The sequence below is a fragment of the Echiichthys vipera genome (genome assembly GCF_963691815.1).
Source record: "Echiichthys vipera genome assembly, chromosome: 11".
Classification (NCBI taxonomy): Eukaryota; Metazoa; Chordata; class Actinopteri; order Perciformes; family Trachinidae; genus Echiichthys; species Echiichthys vipera.
Window position 1 is genome coordinate 4,468,387 of NC_139836.1, and position 22,161 is coordinate 4,490,547.

At 44.1% G+C, this 22,161-nt stretch overlaps 1 protein-coding gene across 1 annotated transcript in view; it reads left to right on the top strand.

Annotated features, from left to right (window-relative positions):
- The window catches only part of rtn4b (reticulon 4b), a 40,366-nt gene extending 28,578 nt beyond the window's left edge, over window positions 1-11,788 (top strand). The window contains exons 4-9 of the mRNA XM_083923196.1: window positions 1,696-1,903; window positions 5,135-5,273; window positions 8,368-8,437; window positions 8,872-8,918; window positions 9,672-9,730; window positions 10,642-11,788. Of these exons, the coding sequence (XP_083779322.1) occupies window positions 1,696-1,903; window positions 5,135-5,273; window positions 8,368-8,437; window positions 8,872-8,918; window positions 9,672-9,730; window positions 10,642-10,684 (566 nt within the window). The 3' untranslated portion in view covers window positions 10,685-11,788. The remainder of the gene's footprint in view (window positions 1-1,695; window positions 1,904-5,134; window positions 5,274-8,367; window positions 8,438-8,871; window positions 8,919-9,671; window positions 9,731-10,641) is intronic.
- Window positions 11,789-22,161: the final 10,373 nt, after the last annotated feature.

Below are 22,161 nucleotides of genomic sequence, written 5' to 3' on the forward strand. Positions count from 1 at the left end.
CACCGTTATTCTGCAGATGAGTTCATCACTGGCTCTTTTTTTCTAGCAAACAGAGAAAAATCACAATTTCTTTGTCCTATTTAAAGTTAAATGCTGGCGTAAAATCATCCCATGGTCTTTTTCCACACTTACACATCAAATAGTCAACGGAGAAATCCAGGAGAGTCGCTAGCAGGCGGACGTGGCTAACAGTGATTAGCTCGGGGCAGCACGTTGAAGGCATTCAAAGGTCTTTTTTAACCACTAATGCTGCTGAAAATAACAGCAAACCTCTGCAGCAGCATGAGAAGAGTCCCTACACACAAAACAAAGCAGCAACAACGTAGTTAGTGAAGCCAGAGTTTATTAAAAGAGTGTTTTAAAGACTTACCTACTGGCCCCTGTACCAGCTCCTCTCATAGTAAAGTCCATTACAGTGGATTACCAAAGTCAATCCCAAAGGAAGGAGCCCATTGGTGCTTTGTTGTGTGTGTAGGGACTCTTCTCATGCTGCTGCAGAGGTTTGCTGTTATCTTGATGGCTTATTTGATGTGTTCAAAGGCCGTGGGATGATTTTATGCCGGAATTTCACTTTAACAGACCAACACCTGGTTAGTTTTCTGTCAAACAAAGGATTAAACATCGCAGCTTTAGATGGATATGAATCAAACAGTGGATGAGTTTACATTTTTAACGACCACCTGATGACGACGTGCCACCTGTGCACCATTGGGAGTGATGCCGTTTGTCACAGGTGTAAACTGGAAGTATACGTAAACCCCGATGCAGGAGAACATTTCCCAGCTGGTCGTCCTTTCAAATCTTGTGATCCCAAGAATAATCGTTGTTGTTGTTGTTCTCAGCCTTCTGTTGTTGGCAGCCATTTTGTTGTTCATTAAAAACCTGGCGTAAGGACAGGAAGCAGAGCGAGAGAGTTCCAGTGTTGATTCAAACCTTTCATAACATCACCACAGCCGAGTGGACTTTTTGTGAGTTTTTGGGCACGTAATAAAAAAACACTCATGCAGAATCAAGCTGATGAGCTCCAATGCGCCCGGCGGGGAGCTGCATCACTCTGAAGTTGTAGTCGAACGTCCAGAAGGCACAGGGATGAGGACGTTTGTGAGTCAGGAGCTGCAGAGAGAGCGGACAGCGTGCGTGACCTCTGACCTCTGAGCTTCACTGACGGAGGAAACGTAAATCTAAGAGATGCTCGTCACATGCAGCGCCCGTGTGACGCAGCAGAAAGTCTGACTGTGTTGAGCGGAGGCACACACACGATGTTTGTTTGAAGCAGAAGTTCCCCGAGGACACTTAAACTTCACTCTGATTAATTTTCTAAACCCAAACAAATTGAGTTTAGATTTTTATCTTTACTCCGACACGTCCCACGGCAGCCTCGTGATTTGGGATCTCAGCGCGCAGATGTGTTAAATTCACGGGCTTCGGTTAAAAATGCATATTTCACTCATTTACATTTATTGGGAACAATAAAAAAGATGAAACACAGAGAGCATGTCTTCCCATATCAGTGTCTTACACCCATACATCGCAGCTATAATTAAAATAATCATTTAAATTAAAATGAAACATAAACAAATAATGCCTTTAACTCCTTTTTGTTGCGGTTCAGTATTAAATACAGGCTTCATTGAGATGCACGTCTCCTCCTCTCTGGATGTTTGACACTAACCGCCCCTCCTCTTCCTCCTGCAGTGGTGGATCTCCTTTACTGGCGGGATGTGAAGACCACGGGCGTGGTGTTCGGCGCCGCCCTGCTGCTCCTCCTCTCCCTGACGGTGTGCAGCATCGTCAGCGTCTGCTCCTACATCGGCCTGGCTCTGCTCTCGGTCACCATCTGCTTCAGGATATACAAAGGCATCCTGCAGGCCATCCAGAAGTCCGATGAGGGGCATCCATTCAAGTGAGTACCGGCGAGAGCGAGACAACGCTTTCAGGGTCAGTGCCCACTCCCACTGTTCCTCCGTGCCGTGCCCCGTGCTTTAGGGTCCTTGTCCCCCCCTCCAGGCCCGTTTGTACTCACACTACCTGGGCCTCGGAGAATGCTTCTTGCTGCCTATACGTCATCACGCCGTAACACGTCACACGCATTGATGACGTCATGGCGATGCGTGGCTTTGTTTCCAGATCTTTCCGTAGACCTCGGAGTTTTTGTGCGTCTTGTCGACTGTTTTTGAATCTTTTCATCGACCAAATCTGCAGTAAACACTCCACCTCCGCATCACACCAACGTGAACCTTTCACCGCCATTGTTTGAAATGTCCGCGCATGGTCCCTCCTTCTTTTTTCTATGTCCCAACAGGCGCACAGGAAATGACCTCAGAACCACCGTAGGCCTCGTGCTCGTACACGTGCAAACGTGCTTTACAAAAGCCCACCTCTCCCAAACGGGCCGTGGACGGCAAGCGTGCCGCTCCTAGACGCGGTACGCTTGCACTCACACTGGTCAAAGGAACCAGACTTTACCCGTAAAACCTGTTTGTGCACGGTACAGATGGACAGTGTGAGTGCGCCCTAAAAGAAGAAGAAGAATGAAATGATTCAAACTTCCATTTAGTCGATGTCCCCTCAGTGTTTCATGCAGGTATTTTCCAACATTGCTTAAAGCAACGCGTTGACTGTCACCGGCTGCGTTATTGTGCACCTGACAGTGAATCTCAGGGTTCAACACTAACGTAACGTCCTTCTTGTTCTTGGTTCAGGTTCGTTTTGTTCTTCGTCAGTTGAATCAATTTGTGTAAAACTGCACACGCGAGAGAACAATCCAATGACAGCAATATTTACAAAGACTGTTCTTCAACAGAGAGAAAGGGTTTTAATCCGAGGGGAAATAGATTATCATGCGTACCACAATGAAAAGCTTCTGTATTTCAGTCCGGGGGGTAAAAACTGTGGAACAGCACGAGTGTCGAGTCTGACTCAGTTCAAAAAGACGTGTAAAGAAGGATTTTTCATAAAGTACAGAGAGGAAGAAGGAAAACATGATCGCAGACTATAAAGATGTACTAAAGGAAAAAAAGTAGGCAAAATATTTAATATTTACACTGTTTATTATGAAATACATTTTGAAAAGGATTTCAATATGTGATAAAGTTTGAAAATTGATATTAAATAAGTTATTTTTCTCCTTTTCGGACGTTTTAAATTCTTTAAATATCTTGATGGTTATTTTGTGTTTTTATTTAAAAAGCTCTGATTTTGTTGTTATTTTTGTTTTCTTTTCTTTCTTTTACCTTTTCTTGTGTCGTCTTTTTCAAATAAATGATTCATAATGTTTATAGAAGAGCTCTAAAGTCATAAAAACACAAAATAATGACAGTAATACACTTTAAACAGTGCTAGTTTATCATAATTAATGTGAAATATATAAATATATGTCTGTGTGTGTGTATGTGTGTAATATAACTAATTAAACAAGTATAAGGAGAACTGAGAGAAACACAGGATATAAAATCAGTGTGCAGTCTGGTTTCATTGGGAATCGAACTCAAACCCAATGACCTGATTAACCCTGATGATCAGTCAGTGCTGCGGGCGGTCTAATGTGTGTCAGGCCCCGATTACATTATTGTTTTATTTACAGTCACATTTAATATTTGGGTGCTTGTGATCAGCGTCAGGTGATAAAGGTTTTATCAGTGTTTATGGGACGTTTATTAACATTACTGTGTAATTAATGAGGCGTTTATTGACCTTAACAAGGCGCTGCAGCCGCAAACAGCACCATTAACTGACAATAAATGCATAATAATGTTTATTTTAAGTGCCTATACTTGTCTTATTATCTTATAATAAACATGTTTATGATGCTGTGCGATTACAATAGAAGTCACGTGTCTGAAAAAGGAGCAGGAGGAAGCCACAGCTGATTAATTCCCACCCCTAATTCAACCGCATCTGTGCAAATTCAGCAGCTATAAAACACTTGTTTCCACATGTACACCAACTTATTTACATTTATACACGAGTCAAATATCTGCATTGCCATACAAAAGAAAGGAAGGGAGGAACAAACAACAACAAAGGAAATAAAACAACAGATATAAGCGTCCTATAAGGCATTTATTACCCTTTTTTATGTCGTTCTGTGCTGTTTTAATAAATAACTGTGACCTTTTTTTGATTTGGCATCTCATAGAAACACATGAAAGTATCTGTATATGTTCAGAAGGAGCCGATGAAGAGCGTGGATGTTTGAGTCTGACCCGACCTCCTGTTTGTTTGTTTGTTTGCTCCTTCGTCCTCTTGGCTCCTTTTCTAAACCTTCTTACTGTGTTTTTCACCTGCTGATCTTTGCGCTGATCTCACATTAGAGGTCAATTAGCTCAGATTAACATAATCTGAGGGAAATAAAGTGAGCTCAGGGAGTCACACTACGGCGGATTTCTACAGTTTTTAGAGTTCAGCGTGAGGAAGGAAAACTGTGTCCAAGGAGCAGGAGGAAGCGGCGGGAGATAGGGTGCACTCACACTGACCATCCGTACTGTGGCCGAGCACGTTTCACGGCTAAAGTCTAGTTTATTTGACCAGTGTGAGTGCCCGTTTGAGAGAGGTGAGCTTTTGTAAAGCGCGTTTGCACGTGTACGAGCACGAGCGTGCGCACGTGTACGAGCACGCGCACGTGTACGAGCACGAGGCCTACGGCGGTTCTGAGGTCATTTCCTGTGCGCCTGTTGGGACATAGAAAAAAGAAGGAGGGACCATGCGCGGACATTTAAAACAATGGCGGTGAAAGGTTCACGTTGGTGTGATGTGGAGGTGGAGTGTTTACTGCAGATTTGGTCGATGAAAAGATTCAAAAACAGTCGACAAGACGCACAAAAACTCTGAGGTCTACGGAAAGATCTGGAAACAAAGCCACGCATCGCCATGACGTCATCAATGCATGTTACGTGTTGCGGCGTGATGACGTATAGGCAGCAAGAAGCATTCTCCGAGGCCCAGGTAGTGTGAGTACAAACGGGCCTGGAGGGGGGGACAAGTACCCTAAAGCACGGGGCACGGGACGGAGGAACAGTGGGAGGGCGCCCTAAGTGTCCCCTTTTTAAATCAGGGTGTGTGCATCTATTTGAAGTGGTCTGATCCTCGTGGTGTCTGCTGTCTCTAACCCGCTGCTCTGCTGTCCCCCCTTTAGGCAGTACCTGGACCAGGAGGTGGCGCTCTCTGAGGACATGGTCCACAAGTACAGCGACTTGGCTCTGGCCAGACTCAACAAGACCATCGGTGAACTGAGGCGCCTGTTCCTGGTCGAGGACCTGGTCGACTCCATCAAGGTGAGAGCGACTCCGGCTCACACAGAAAAGATCGTTAATATTTAGAGAATTACTCAAGTTACTCGGTCACAAAAAAACCCCTATCTGGTACGTTCTGCGGCCTGTTCAGCGTAGAGACCGCGGTTCAGCGTAGAGGCCGCGGTTCAGCGTAGAGGCCGCGGTTCAGCGTAGAGGCCGCGTTTCAGCGTAGAGACCGTGTTTCAGCGTAGAGACCGCGGTTCAGCGTAGAGACCGCGGTTCAGCGTAGAGACCGCGGTTCAGCGTAGAGACCATTGCTCCACAGGGATCGGTTTTGCGGACGCACACCACTACATCACGGAAAAGGCAGAGGATCAGTTCACACTTTAAAAAGAAGCCAAAACAGTGCAACGTGTCCACTGTGAACTAGAAGTCTTCTACCACAACAGCAAGACATCGATGATTCAGCGTCTAAGCCCAACGCAGCCCGTTGTTAGCGCCGCTGTTAGCGCCGCTGTTTCAGTTTAACAAGTGTATTTGGCCGTCGTGACTGCAGATGTTAAAAACAGGAAGAGGATGCGTAGCTGTCCTGGTGAACGCCTCTGTTCAATTTAATTTAACTAGTTTAGACTTAAATCCACTGAATTACTTCAACTGTGGGCGCTTTATTGTTGCGTACGCTGCTGAGGTTCTCGTACTTTGCCAACAGAGAGTGTGTTCAGCTGTTATTTGCATATTTTGAGAACTTTTCTGTAGAGTTTTGTTTGCATAAACGCGTCTGTGGAGTTTTGTTCAGTGTTTTCCGTTACGGTGAACAGGAAGAGAGCGACACATCTACCCCAGACATAATATATGATTTGTTAGCGACGGTGAATGATAACGCAAAATCATTTTTATGGGAATAATCGGCAGAATAGTCGATTACAAAAAGATCCGAGAGCTGCAGATCTACAGTCTTTAAAGTCACACATTTAATAGATGGATGTTAAATGGACCTGTACTTATAAAGCTCCTTTCTAGTCTTCTGACGACTCAAGGTGCTTTCACAGTGTTTGTCACATTCATCCATTCACACAGACATTCACACTGATGGCAGTGGACATCTACAGACCATCTAATCTGACCATTCACACCCCATTCACACACCCATGAGCAGCACAGGGAGCAATTCAGGGTTCAGTGTTTTGCCCAAGGACACTTCGACATGTGGACCGGGGGAGGTGGGGATCGAGCCACCAATCTCTCGAATGGAGGACGACCCACTCTGTCACTGAGTCACAGAGCCACAGAGATCTGTCCTGACTGTAACTTCCAAACTGCCCCTTTAATTTAGACACTTCTGTCAGGTTTTACTGTAAATCTCCTCCCTTCTCTCCGTGGTGTAGACGTTGACCCGCTGAGGCCTGAGCCGTGTTAATCAGCCGCCCCGTCAGTGGGTTAATGTGTCTGTGGCTCCGTGTTGGTAACAGATGAGCTTTCAGAGCCGTGCAGCTGTCCGAGGCCTGTCGTCGCCTCGCTGCTCCCTCCAACCATCCGACCATATACAGACACACGCTCAGGAGGACTTCCCTTAGAGGGTCAAATCCAGTTTGAATCCCATCAGGAGCAAGTTTGAGCCTCAGGAATGTTTTTTTTTTTAAGTGAATTACAATCGTGCGTGTCCTGATGCATTATGGGATCGTTGTTATTCCTCTGGTTAATCATCGGTTTCACCAGCAGGTCGTTAAAACGTCCGTCTGAGCTCACACTCACACTCTCACTGTGCCGGCTCTTTACCCTGGCGGCCATGTTGGCTCCGTGCTCCGGGCTGTTTCCGGTCTCATCATGTTGCAGCGGAGCAAACATTCAGCTTCAGGGTTTCAAGCGCTAAACGAGCATCGGACGCGTTTCTGCCTCCTGATCCTGTTTCCACCCCGGAATCGAACCGTCTGAAGGTTTTTATATCAGACAAAGATTAAAGTATGGGATTGTTTTCTGTAGAGGGGGGAGGGGGACACGGACATGTTCCCACTGGGTGATAAATGCGTGCTAACAGCCTTTTCTGCGTGGCGTGTTATGGCAGCCTCAGGGTTCACAGAGGGGGAGGAAGCGCCCCCGTGGCCGCTTCCCTTCAGTGCCCGTGTTTATGTTGCACTCTATATAAATGTGACGTCGACCCACTGGGGCCGTTCAGACCAAGCAAACACAGATAAACTATATAAATACAGTGTGTTTGATATAAATGATCGGGCTCCTGCGCTGTGTTTCGTACGCAGAAATGACCTTAAATGCTTTTATTTCTGTTTAACAAAATAAAACGACAGACGTGGCGTGGGAGAGAAATGTAGTCGTGTAAGCTCGGGTACCGCAAACTCCTGGATGCCGTCGCTCTTGAACGATCGTGTCTCGATGCAGAAACGTGCAGAAAAAAGGAAGTTTACAAACCAACTCTCTGCGTCGTGATCGCCGTAGACCGGGCTGAATGTTCCTTACTCTGCGGCAACGCAACCGCACCTGAAACTGAGCTCAAACCGCATTCGTGTGCAAACATGGTCGTGCTTCGGCTTTTACTACAGTGGTGACGCGGTGAGCATTGAACTGCAGTTTAATTGAACTAGTTTAGACTTAAATCCACTGAATAACTTCAGCTGTGGGCACTTTATTGTTGCTGAGGTCCTCGTACTTCGTGTGTTCAGCTGTTATTTGCATATTTTTAGAACATTTCAGAAGATTTTAATACACAAAAATTTTCCAAGTTGATCTCCTGCATCAAGACAATTAGTCGTGTCTGTTTCTAAGATTGTTATTCACCTGTTGTTGGGTTTTGATTGTATAAAAGCACATTGTTCCTCAACATATCTCGTGTTTTTATGCATTTCAAGATTTAAGAAGCTTTATTTAACGTGCAACAGTTTCAAGCATAAAAACATAATCAAATCAAAATAAAGCATAAAAATAAATCAACAATTAACTAAGTGTGACAGAGTGCAACAGACATTGTGGTTAAACGCAGGTTTATACAATATACAACAATACTCAGCGTGCAGTTCAGCAGGTTCTTGGTTTGTTTTCAGATCCTCGTGTTTATTATATATGTATTTATTTATTTATGTATTTATTTATGTTGATGCTCCTCTCTCTCTCTCTCTCTCTGCAGTTCGCTGTGTTGATGTGGATCCTGACCTACGTCGGCTCCTTGTTCAACGGGCTCACCATCCTCATCCTGGGTGAGGAACCGGCCACACACCATTTCCCATCATGCATAGAGGCTTTGTGTGTGTGTGTGTGTGTGTGTGTGTGTGTGTGTGTGTGTGTGTGTGTGTGTGTGTGTGTGTGTGTGTGTGTGTGTGTGTGTGTGTGTGTGTGTGTGTGTGTGTGTGTGTGTGTGTGTGTGTGTGTGTGTGTGTGTGTGTGTGTGTGTGTGTGTGTGTGTGTGTGTGTGTGTGTGTGTGTGTGTGTGTGTGTGTGTGTGTGTGTGTGTGTGTGACTCCACTCTTGTTACTTTGGCTCCCCCTGGCGGTGAAGTAAAGAACCACACAATGATGCAAATGTGCACGCAGTCACGTCTCTGTGAGAGGTTCAGGTTCTGTGGGAGTTTTAAATCAGAGCAGCAGCCGATAAAATTCTTTCTCTTCTTCTCCTTCTTCTCCTTCTGCTGCAGGTCTGGTCGGAGTGTTCAGCTGCCCGATCGTCTACGAGAAACACCAGGTAAGAACCACTCATCATTTCCTTCTGTGGTGTTTTTTTAATTAAATAAATAAATGAAGAACGAGTCTCAGCCGCTGTGTTTTCTTTTCTTTTATAAAACGAATATTTTCACCATTAAAACTCACTTTTCTGCAGATGGACGACTGTTCAGTTAAATAACGTTTTATTTACTTAAAATAAACTATTGTTTTTGTTGTTGTTGCTATATTATGATTATTATTCATTCATTTATTACATATGTTTGTATTTTTTATTTATTTACACTTTATGAATAGTGTTATATAATGTTATAAATTTCACATATATTAGTGTTTTTATTATTTACATTGTTTTTTGTTATCAATTTGCTTTTTATTAATATTATTATACATGTATAATAATTAATTTATTTACACAGATTATTGCTTTTTTATTATTTACACATTATTAATAGCTTATTATATATGATTATACATAATATTGATTTATTTACATTAGTAAACACAATATTCTGAAAAAATAGTATTCACATTATTTCTATTTACACATATTTGTATTTTTGTCTACAAACTATTAAGAAAGTTTAATCATTTGTATTTAGTTATTTCTACACATTTGTATTTTCATTATTCACACTGTTAATTTTCTATTCTTCGTATATTAAATGTATTGTTGTTGTTTAACTGTGTTTATAGTAGTGTAACTGTATGTGGTGCCCCCCGTGTGCTTTTATTTTGAAAGCGGCCTTGAGTGCGTCTCTTGTGTGTGTTGCAGACTCAGATCGATCACTACGTGGCTCTGGTCAACAACCAGGTCAAAGACGTCGTCGCAAAGTAAGAACTTTCTCTCATTCACTCTTTAATCACGATACAATAGTTTTGTTTTTAAAATGGTGAAATGAACAAGCAAAGAATAAACACCGTGTTCTTTTCCTGTCTTTATATTATTATTATAATTATTATTATTATAATTATTATCGAACGGCGCTTTAAAATGATTTTAAATATTTCTTTTTGTATTTATTTAATTTCTTTCCTTGAGAATAAAACAAATGTTTAACGTCGTCCGAGGTGGAAATCTCTCTTTGCTTTACCGACATTACACAGATATTATTATATTTTATTATATTATATTATTCAGATATTATTCAAAATGCCTGAGTTTAACGTGTTTTCCAGGTTTTTAAAGTTCTTATCCTTCTGGTTTTTACGCAATTTTAGTTGTTTAACGTAAAGTCTTAACATTATTTTAAAAAAGGGAAATTATGATTTTTAGTACGTAGTAGTAGAAATATGTAATTTAGCGCAGATGTTAAGCTGCAAACCTTGAATCTGACCTTGAAAATGCTTGAATTTGACCTTTAATGCTTGAATTTGACCGTGGAAAAGGTGCACGACCCCTGATTAGACACAGTTAACGTACAGACTCACTCTTATCTCGGACATAAAGACAGGAATGCATCTGCTTAAAAACATGAGACATAAAGAAATAAAAAAACATCGGACTCAGTTTCCTCAAAGACATTTCAGTCAAACGCAGCTGAACTTTATTAATATTTACGTTATTTGTTTGTTTTTGACTCAAATGTCTCTGAGGAAACCGTGACCGGTGAGATCGTTCAGGCTCGTGTGACTCTGACGCTGTCTCTCTGTGTTCGGTCGAGGAAACTGACCAAATAATTGACTAAATCCCCTTTGTGTGCGTGTGTGTGTGTGTGTGTCCGTGTGTGTCCGTGTGTGTGCAGGGTCCAGGCGAAGGTTCCCGGGATGAAGCGTAAAGCAGAGTGAAGAAACGACAAGTCGCAGTTTGGATCCAGGAAGTCCTGAGAGGGAAGATGGAGGGATGAGAGGAGGAGGAGAGGGGGGGTGTGGCGCGGACGCAGCCCTTCCAACTTTATTTGTCAAAATAATAAAAACACTTTTTTTCCAGTTCAGATTTCCTTTTTTCTTTTTTTGGGTGTTTTTTTCTGGAAAAGTCGAAGCGTCGTCGACTCATCGCACTTTTTTTATTATTTGACTTTTTATTTTTAATTAAAATCAAGTTTAAAATGTTTGTTTCTGCGAGACGCTCAAAGTCCCGCGGACGCATTTCAACCTTGACTCACCCCCCTCCCCTCCCCTCCCCCACATCACCACCACCCCCCAGTGCATTATGGGACGTCAGATTCTCCCTCAGTCAGGTTTTATTTGTCGTTTTTCGGGATTTTCTTTATTTTTTTTCCTTCGTCGGCTGTTTTTTGAGGAAGACGATGGCGAGCGGCGACGGCACCTCGTTTGTTTTTTTTGCGTTTGACGTATTTTGTGATTTTAAACTGAAACGCCGTCGTGTCCCTCGAGCTCCGGGCTCGTTTCCTCGGTAACCTGCTGCGTGGTTTCGCCTCTTGTGAGCGACGTATATGACTCGGCGGGGGTGGGGAGGGGCGGGGTTGGGGGGGGGGGGGGGGCTTCTATTACCATTAAAAACGTCATCGCTTCTGAGTAACTCTAGCTAGAAACACCTAGAAAAACCCTTTTGCCAGACAAATGAGACATTAATCGCATAAAAAGTCGTTATTTCCACGTCATCCGCAGTCGTCTAGTAACGGAAAACTCTGGAAGAAACACGTTTACATTCATCCGCGTCAGATAAAATGTGTAAAAAGTACAAAAAAAATGGGATTTAAAGCAGAAAATAAGTAACCGTGCTGTCTGTGGAGCCAATCTCTGGACGGAGTCGCGCCTCGCCGTGACTCCGGGAACCGTCGGAGCATCTGTTTGTTATGCAAGTTTAATTGTGAATGATAAACCTTCATACTTCAATTGTGACGATAAAACGCTTCCAGCCGGGAGCCGTGTTTGTGGAATGCATTGTGAGATGTAAACAATTATCAATAAAGCTTCTAGACGAAGAAAGACCCGCCTCCTCATCTGTCCGTCAACCCCAGCTAGCTTCTGTTAGCGCCGCTCGGCTAACTACGGAAGCCCAGCGACACCAAACGCACAACAGAGAAATGTGACTATTTAGATAAATAACTTTATTTATACAATAAACACTAAATATAAACTACAAGAGAACAGTATCGCACATTTAAAACACTTTATTATAATAAACTAAGTCATAATTATGGGAATAAAGTTTCAGGTGCTTAAAATCCTTAAAATGCTTAATTTTTTAATGTTTGAAAATGCTTTAATTTGTGTTTTTATTGCATTTCTTTCACAACAAACAGCTTTAAAATATACATTTAATTTCTTCTTTCTTTACTAACGAACTTTAAACTCTGTTTAAAGGGATAAAAAAAGTAAAATGATGTTTTTAAAACACATTTGTGTCATTTATCACAGCCCTAAGGTGCTGGAAGAGCTTGAATTTGATCTTAAAAGCTTGAATTTGACCTTAAAAGTGATAAATTTGACACTGGAAAAGATGAACGAACTCTGATTAAATCAAATATTTAATTTATTTTTAAAGGTCAAATTTATCGGATATAAGATCACAACGACCCCGGATAAGCGGATGAAGATGAGAGATGCAAAATTACGATAAGCAATAAGTCAATAATGTGACTTTTAAAGCTTTTATGAGTTAAAGTTTGTCACAGTTTGACTTTTAAAGTTAAATAAGTTAAAAATATAATAAATATAAAGACAAAAAACAGAATATTAAAGAATTTATTTCATTTGTTCACTTCTTTCTGTTTATATTTTATATTTATCTTTAATGTTTCAGTATAATTATTTATACATTTTTGTCATTTTTTAAAACCTTTATTAGTCCTTAAGTGTTTTAAGGAAATGCAACACATTAAAGTTTAACAATGCTGATAATTATTCTTATTTATTTCTTTTTATTTCCACATTTATTTATTTATTTAAGGACAAAAGTTAAACTGAACTTCCTGAAACAAAAAGTTGACACATTAATAATAAATTATAAATCACAGTTTGGATCTTAAAGACACAGATGCAACATTAGTTTTACATTATTTTATTTTATTAATTTATTTTCATTATTAAATGTTTTGCTGTTGTGAGCTGTTTGTCCTTAATGGGCTTCCGTACATGACGTCAGAGTTTTCTGCAAATGAGTCTGAAGTTGATTTAAAACTAAAATGTGGAGTATGGATTTAAACACAGAAGGTTTTTATGGAGTCACAGGAGCGCCATAAAAACCTCTTATCCGGGGTCGGGTCTCGGGGGCAGCAGCTTTAGCAGGGGACCCCAAACTTCCCTTTCCCGGGCCACATTAACCAGCTCTAACTGGGGGATCCTGAGGCGTTCCCAGGCCAGTGTGGAGATCTAATCTCTCCACCTGGTCCTGGGTCTTCCCCGAGGCCTCCTCCCAGCTGGACGTGCCTGGAACACCTCCCTAGGGAGGCGCCCAGGGTTCATCCTTACCAGATGATCCTGAACCACCTCAACTGGCTCCTTTCAACGCAAAGGAGCAGCGGCTCTACTCCGAGTTCCTCACGGATGCTGAACTTCTCCCCCTCTCTCTAAGGGAGACTCCAGACCCCCTCCTGAGGAAACACATTTCACACGCTTGGACCTGGACCTGGTTCTTTGGGTCCTGACCCAGCTTTCATGACCACAGGTGAGGGTAGGAACCAGGACTGAGCGGTAGATCCAGAGCTTTGCCTTCCTCAGCTCTCTGTTCGTCACGCAACTCTTCTGCTTGCACGTTTGAAACACTGTGTCTGATTGTTTCGGGCATAAACTCTAGGTAACTCCTCCCGCGTTCACAAGAACCGAGAAATGGCAGCAGCCTTGAGGGAGCCTGCGCCACTGAGCAGCTTTCCGTAGGAACGAATGGGCGCCATTTTTTGGTCCGCTGTCCGTTCTTTTTTCTACGTCCATGGTACAAGCCGAGGACCGACGCCCAAATCAACTCCCGCATTTCTCTCTTCATTGTGACATTACTTGTGGTGGGTGCGTTGTCTGCAGTCACATCAGCATTCGCCAGCACGACCAATCGGCGAGCAGTTCAGGATCTACGTTATTGCTCTCCTCCGTTACCCTGGCAACCAGACGGATCTGCCAAACTCTTGGTTCATTTGATCCGGTAGCTACGTCTGGTTCGTTTCCCAATCAGACAGATTTCCAGCCGTCCCAGACTAAATCGTTTTTGTGATTAGTCTGGTGAAGCCCAGCTCCTCCTCCTGTCAGTCATCGTCGTAACCCGCCACGTGAGAAATGGTTGTGATTGGCCGTCAGATGGTTCCCAACGTGGTTCCCAGCCTGGATAAGAGAAGGAGAGTTAGCGGATTTTTCTCCCTCCGGCCCTTTTTAGACCTGGGCTGACATTCCCAGTCTCAACGGTGGTGCGTTGAACATCCTGCTGTTCACAAGAGCGCTGCTTCTTTAATACCACACGTTTACGCACACGCCACTGCTCATTGGGTAGCACTTCTGACACTCGTGCAACAAAAAGAACAACCTCAAAGTTCGTTGTACACCGCAAGTCGTTCGACCCCTCAAACGTAGCGAAACAGCGCCCACCTTTTCCAGATTGTTCCAGACGAACAGATTCCACTTCTAAGAAGCTCCGGTCTGTGACATCATAGTAACGGAATAAAGCACCTGTGCAGACCCAGAAACCCCAAACACAAGGTTTCGAGCTTCGAGCAGCTTCACCGTCCCATCGCTGACCATCTCCAGAGCTCTGGACGAGTCGGTTTGAGGAAATGGATTACCCCGATCACGTGTCCAAAGCTGGGACTCTCCACAAAGCCATCGAGATGTTGGTCCAGATCGACGAAGACAATGAGAAGATCCAGACAGACATGCAGGCCAACAACGAGAAAGTCCTCAAAAAGATAGACAGTCTCAGTCGATTTAAGAGCCTCCCGCAAGACCAACAGATGGTGGTTTGGCGGAGCAATCAGACTCGCATAGAGGAGAACGAAAGCCTGAAGAAAGTCAACGAGGGAGAACGTACCAAGAACGCCGTCCTCCAGGCAGAGAAGGAGCAACTCTTGGAGCGCGTCCGGGTAAAAAACGCTGACATGGAGGTAAACTACGGGATCCTCGAGCGAGAACTCGGATGTCTCCAGTTTAAATACAACTACCTCCAGGCAACAAGGAGGGGTCATCAAGCAAACAAGGACGCACCCCAGAAAAATGATGCGGACCCCCCGGTAAAGATAAACCAGGGGAGCCTCGAGGTGGAACTCGGGAGCCTCCTGTGCAAGAACGAGCAGCTCGAGGCAGAAAACGGGGATCTCCGGGTAAAACTCCATGACGTTGAGGTAGACTACAGGAACATCACGCACGAACTCAAGCGCCTCTGGTCCCAATACAGGTGTCAACAGGAGACACGCAAAAACCTCCAGTCGGACAAGGGCGTCCAAGCCAATGGGCTCCAAGAGAAGAACGACATGCTCCAGAAAAAGAACCAGTACCTCCACGCAAAAATCCTGGACCTGGAGGCGAAACTGGAGGATCTCCAGGTGAAAGACACTCGTGTGTGCTGGTTTTACAGACTCTTCCACTGTGGCTCAAGAGGGAAGTCTCAAATCAAAGGCGGTTCCAGCAGAAGCAGCAGCAACATCGACAAGTCGCCGGTTGAGTCTGATGATGATTGGACGACTACCAGCGAAGACGACGCCCAGCCGGGTTGTTCTCACATGAACGTCGATGGCTGGGCGGGTTAGCCTGCGAGGCGCCAAGCAGCTGCTCCGTTGAAAGGACTGGAGGAGCGTCGGGTGGAAAATAACAGCATTAAAAAATACACAAAAAAGCAATAAAGAATAACAGCAGTAATGGTTTAACTCGCGTAATGTTTTCAACACTATATCAACAATTTATATATGTATATCATATTTTAATATCAACGATCGGTTCGCAGCCAAGTGTGAAACGGCCGGGATGAGGATCAGCACCTCTACATCTGAGGCCATGGCTCTGAGTGGGAAACCGGTGGATTGTTACTCCAGGTAGGGAACGAGTCCTGACCCCAAGTGAAGGAGTTCAAGTACCTCAGGATCTTGTTCACGAGTGAGGGGACGATGGAGCGTGAGTTTGGCCGGAGAATCGGAGCAGCGGGGGCGGTGCTGCAGTCGCTCTACCGCACCGTTGTGACCAAAAGAGAGCTGAGGAAGGCAAAGCTCTGGATCTACCCTCAGTCCTGGTTCCTACCCTCACCTGTGGTCATGAAAGCTGGGTCAGGACCCAAAGAACCAGGTCCAGGTACAAGCGTGTGAAATGTGTTTCCTCAGGAGGGGGTCTGGAGTCTCCCTTAGAGAGAGGGGGAGAAGTTCAGCATCCGTGAGGAACTCGGAGTAGAGCCGCTGCTCCTTTGTGTTGAAAGGAGCCAGTTGAGGTGGTTCAGGATCATCTGGTAAGGATGAACCCTGGGCGCCTCCCTAGGGAGGTGTTCCAGGCACGTCCAGCTGGGAGGAGGCCTCGGGGAAGACCCAGGACCAGGTGGAGAGATTAGATCTCCACACTTGTCTGGGAACGCCTCAGGATCCCCCAGTTAGAGCTGGTTAATGTGGCCCGGGAAAGGGAAGTTTGGGGTCTCCTGCTAAAGCTGCTGCCCCCGAGACCCGACGCCGGATAAGAGGCTGAAGATGAGATGAGATGAGATCAACGAATCTTTACTGTCAGGATTTTATTTCTGCTGCGTTCAGGCGCTCCTCGGATCTTCCCAAGACGTTCTTTCCAACTCACTGGACAAACGTACTCATTTTACAGCTGAATGGTACAATAAAATACATTTCTGGAAACCTTTTAAGCGAGAAATATGCAGTACAGTAAAGACCCCTACACGTGATACGCAGTAAAAACGCTTTACGCCGGCCGTTCCATTCATTTCTATGGTGGCGGCGGCAGCGCCCGAGGGTAGCGGTGTGCACCGCTCGTATTTGCTGCAGCTCCAGCAGGGGACCCCAAACTTCCCTTTCCCGGGCCACATTAACCAGCTCTAACTGGGGGATCCTGAGGCGTTCCCAGGCCAGTGTGGAGATCTAATCTCTCCACCTGGTCCTGGGTCTTCCCAGAGGCCTCCTCCCAGCTGGACGTGCCTGGAACACCTCCCTAGGGAGGCGCCCAGGGTTCATCCTTACCAGATGATCCTGAACCACCTCAACTGGCTCCTTTCAACGCAAAGGAGCAGCGGCTCTACTCCGAGTTCCTCACGGATGCTGAACTTCTCCCCCTCTCTCTAAGGGAGACTCCAGCCCCCCTCTTGAGGAAACACATTTCAGACTTGTACCCGCGACCTGGTTCTTTGGGTCCTGACCCAGCTTTCATGACCACAGGTGAGGGTAGGAACCAGAACTGCCCGGTAGATCCAGAGCTTTGCCTACTGCGATCGAAGTTCGAATCAGTTGAACAAAGAGCAGATCATGTGAACGCCCCTTAACAGAACACCGAGTCATGTTTGATCAGCGCTGCCTGGTTTGACGGTTTAATCGGGTGCAGTAGATCTAGCAGATGACATTAGGAGCAGACAGAGACCCATGACTTTTGTCACAGATGGTCGATCTCAATGTGCTGTCAGAATACAGTGGCATTTTGTAGGTGGCGTCTCCTAGCAACAGTCTTAACCACTTCCCTTCCACAAGTTCCATTTGAAGTCTCTTCCTGTTTTTATTTGATCTTGTTTTGAAAAACAACATCTCAACACTGACTCCAGAGTCCACGAGGACAGAACTCATCAAACACTCGGTGACTGCAACAAGTGGGTTTGTTCCTTAAAGACACTCCTCAGAAGAAAACACACACAGAGAAAATGGAGTCCCAGCATCTGGAAGCCAACTGTGAAGCTCTCCGCAAACTCAAACTGTCCCTGGAGCAAGAGGCTGTTTTCCAAGACAACCAGACTCTCCGTAGACGAGTCAAGGAGCTCCTCGAAAGATTTCAAAACCTCCTCGACAAAAACAACTCTCTGTCCCTCAGAAATGAGGTCTGTCTCCAAGACAACCGGGACATGCAAAGGACCATCCGCGCCCTCCGCCAACAGCTGCAGGAGGAAGCCCTTCACCGGAGAAACCAGGCCCTGCGAGAGGAAACCGAGATGCTGAAGAGAGCTGTGGAGGAGCAACGGAAGAGGGCCGACGAGCTGGAGAAGAAGTGCAAATCGGGGAGGTTCTCGATTTACGAGCGCTGGTTCGAGTCTGTGTTCAACGGCGTCGCTCTGGCAGAGTCTGAGGAGGAGGAGGCGGGAGTAGCCCCCTGCACCGACCCCGATGAGCCTCCCCGGGGCAAGAGATTCAAGAATGTCATCTTTGGTTTGAAGAAGACGTTTGAAAGCCACGATGTCAACAAGAGGCAGGAGTTCGAAATGGCGGCGACGACCAGCGAAGAAGAGCCCCGGCCGGGTTGTTCTCACATGTACGTCGACGGCAGGTCGGGCTGCAAGACACCGACCAAGACTGGAGGAGCGTTGGGTGGAGCGGCTGCACAACATCATAAGAAGCAAAATGCGAAAAAAGAACATCATTAAAAAAACTATAAAAAACAAAAGCAACAATGGTTTGACTTTGTGTCATGACGTAAAGACGCGGCCGGGACTGAAGCTAGAACTTTCTCTGCATTCGGCACCGTGGACAGCTTCTCGGTCAGTCCTGGTTCCTACCCTTACCTGTGGTCATGAAAGCTGGGTCAGGACCCAAAGAACCAGGTCCAGGTCCAAGCGTGTGAAATGTGTTTCCTCAGGAGGGGGTCTGGAGTCTCCCTTAGAGAGAGGGGGAGAAGTTCAGCATCCGTGAGGAACTCGGAGTAGAGCCGCTGCTCCTTTGCGTTGAAAGGAGCCAGTTGAGGTGGTTCAGGATCATCTGGTAAGGATGAACCCTGGGCGCCTCCCTAGGGAGGTGTTCCAGGCACGTCCAGCTGGGAGGAGGCCTCGGGGAAGACCCAGGACCAGGTGGAGAGATTAGATCTCCACACTGGCCTGGGAACGCCTCAGGATCCCCCAGTTAGAGCTGGTTAATGTGGCCCGGGAAAGGGAAGTTTGGGGTCCCCTGCTAAAGCTGCTGCCCCCGAGACCCGACCCCGGATAAGAGGCTGAAGATGAGATGAGATGATTTATCTACTGACATCAAACGTATTAATGCTTAGGGTTTAGGAAACGATCTGTAGAACTGATCCTGAATCAGCGGCCAGGAACACAAGACCAGGACCAGGGCAAGACTAAGGGACCACGTGCGTAGAGGTGGTTCTGACCCGGCCACAGGTCCAATAATGTTCAGACGCTGTTGTGACTGAAACGGTATTTGTAGTTTTGATTCCTCTCTGATGTAAAAACACATGAATGAAAGTGATAAAACTCAATGTCCCACAATCCTCTGCGGCCGTGCGTCCTCTCCAGCGGAGCCGGGTGTTTTCTCCGCGTGCGTCACGGTGCGGAAAGCGCGTGATAAATCACCACAATAAGACCGGGCGTGTGGAGATGGGACCTTCAAAATAAAACCAAGAAGCGATGAGCTCGAATATAAGTGAAAGTCAATAATAAGGAATAAAAAAGATGAAAAATAATTGAATTAAAATAAATATATTAATGTTACTAGTAAAATAAAAATAAATAGCATATAGCAGGAATTAAGAACACAAAAATAAAAAGGGTCAAAATATAAAATAAATAATAAAATAGCTAAGTAAGTAATTGTGAATATAAAAACCTAAAATAAATAAATAAATAAAATTTAACAATAAATAAATAAATAGAATATAACAATAAAGAATAGCTAAATAAATAAACTTAAATTAATGATAAATAAATACATAAAAACCAAAACAACAATAAAAAAGCTAAGTAAGTTATCATGAATCTAAAAACCTTAAATTAATAATGAATAATAAATTAATAAGAAAAGCTAAATAAGTATTTGTGAATATAAAATAATAAACAATAAATAAAAAACAAAACAATAAAAAAACAGCACAATAAATAAAGGTGATTGTAAAAAATTAAATCAATAATAAAAAAATACAAAATAATAGATGAACACAGTTAATAAATCAATTAAAATAATAAGATTGTAAAACAAGTCAAATAAAATACAATTAAGGTTCATAAATGGGATTCAATAAAACGTCAGATTAAAAACTTGAGTCTTCTTTTAAAATATGATCCATAAAATTATGAATTTAATATTTTTTCCCCCTGTTTTGACTCTTTTCTGCGCGTCACGGTTCCTATTGTGCACATGCGCCTGACTCAAACGGGCTTTTATTTTGAAGGTTGCACACCGGAAACGTGCTGCTCTGATGTGCTCTGTGTCACTTGATGCTTCAGTTTGATGCTTTAGTCCGAAAACAGGCGAGAAAACATCACTGAGGTGGGACTCGGCGCTCTGGGAGGGTCTGCGTGCAGGTCCGCGGTCCGGGGTCCTGCTCAGCTGCCTCTCTCTCTCTCTCTCTGTCTGTCTGTCTCTCTCTCTCTGTATGTCTGTCTGTCTGTCTGTCTGTGGGTGGATGCTCTCCTCCTCCCGGGAATCAGGACTTTCCTCTCTTGTCATCCGGCCGGGATGCTGCGGTCTGAACCCGGGGCTTCTCCCCTCCTCTGCCCGCTGAAGTTGGACCCTCCGCGGGGATTAAACACTCGCTCTCTCCGCCTCTCCCTCCTCGGCTCTCTCCGGAGCTGCACGGACATTTCACAGTGGAAATAATCCGCTTCTTTTATTGTTGAGGTTTGGGGATTACTCCCTCCACGCCCTGTTCATCCTGGTGTTTGTGAATGGGTCCGTGAGCCCCGAGCTGCCGCTGCTGCTGCTGCGCCGCCGCGCCGCGCGTCATTACGCGGAGAGGGAGGATGCGAACACACGGGAGGAGACAAAAAAAGCACCCGTGTTGTAGTAACCATGGCTGGTGCTGAGGTCGCGGATTAGTGTGAGGAGGGATTATATTTTCCAGGAGCAGGATCCTCCATCACTTGTCTCTTTGTTGCTGTTTTGGACCGAACTTTCCAGACGCGTTTGGATAAATCTCCATTTCTGCGTCTTTTAGGTGACAGAACCTGCTCCTCACCGTGTCTGCGGGGGGAGGAAGGTGGAGAATGTTCCAGATGAGGCTCCTATTTAAAAATTATAAACACACAAACAGCAAAAGTTGTCTTAATTGTTGCCATTAAACACTACAAAGCATGACGGGGTCGCTATAAAGTCCCTCTTCATCATTTCCGGTGCAGTTAAAAACGCTTTCAGTCTCTTTAGGGACATAAAAAGGAAAGTGCAGCCAAACCACAGGAGATAAAAGGTGCAGGAGGAACTCTGTGCAGGACAATCACAGTGCGTTCATTCAGCAGCAGCAGCCCTGAGGAGGAGGAGGAGGAGGAGGATGGTGATGATGGAGATGATGGTGATGATGGTGATGAAGGCTGGTGGAGAGTAAAGACCTCTGATATCCTGAACTCTTTCCTTCTCCTGCTGAAAAACGATGGAAAAGCTCCAGATATGAGGAGTAAAAAGACCCGTAAGTACCGAAATGACTCTGAAAGACACCACAACTACACGTTTCTGTCGTAAAAATCACATAATAATGTCACTTTATTATGAACATTACAACCATAAGAGTCCATTTGTGTCCTTTTTTTATTGCTTTACACAGAAAATTACCTGAAAAGATGATTTTAAACAAGCAGGGAGGAACTTTAGTGAGGTATCAGCCTGGGTACGGAAGACGAAACCTGACAAAATGTAAAAAATAAATAATACATTTTATTTATCAGCGCCTTTCTAAGCACTCAAGGACGCCGTACGTGTTAAAAACAGAGCAACACAAACAATAATACAAATGTGGAGTAAACAAAATGATCAAATCAGGTTAAAATAACAACAAATGCAAATAATATCAATAATAAATAACCACATAAACAAAAATGTGTGCCACAAATATTATTTATTAAAAATAAATGCAGGTTTTGATCAAATGTGACATGACTTGGTTTTTCTGTTTTAATTATATTTTTATTTTTTTTATTTACCCTGTGAATTCTCCTATTTACTTACTTTTCTATTAAATTGTCCCTTAAATTAATTTATTATTATTATTGCAATTTTTTATTTTTTTAAAAATTGAATAGATTGTATTTATTTATTTATTTATATTTTTATTTTGGTTGGTTCTGTCCGTCATATACGTGTTCTTCCTGTTTGAATAAGTGTAATTAATTGAATTTATCTATTTAACCTATTATTTAATTTGAATTATCTTTTAATCGTATTGATATACTTCTTTAATTTTGTAGTTTTTGTGAAAAGAGGAAAAAACTGTAAATTAAAGATAAATGAAAGATAAAAATTAAAATATTATTATTTTGTCGATTACTCTTAATTTATTTGCAT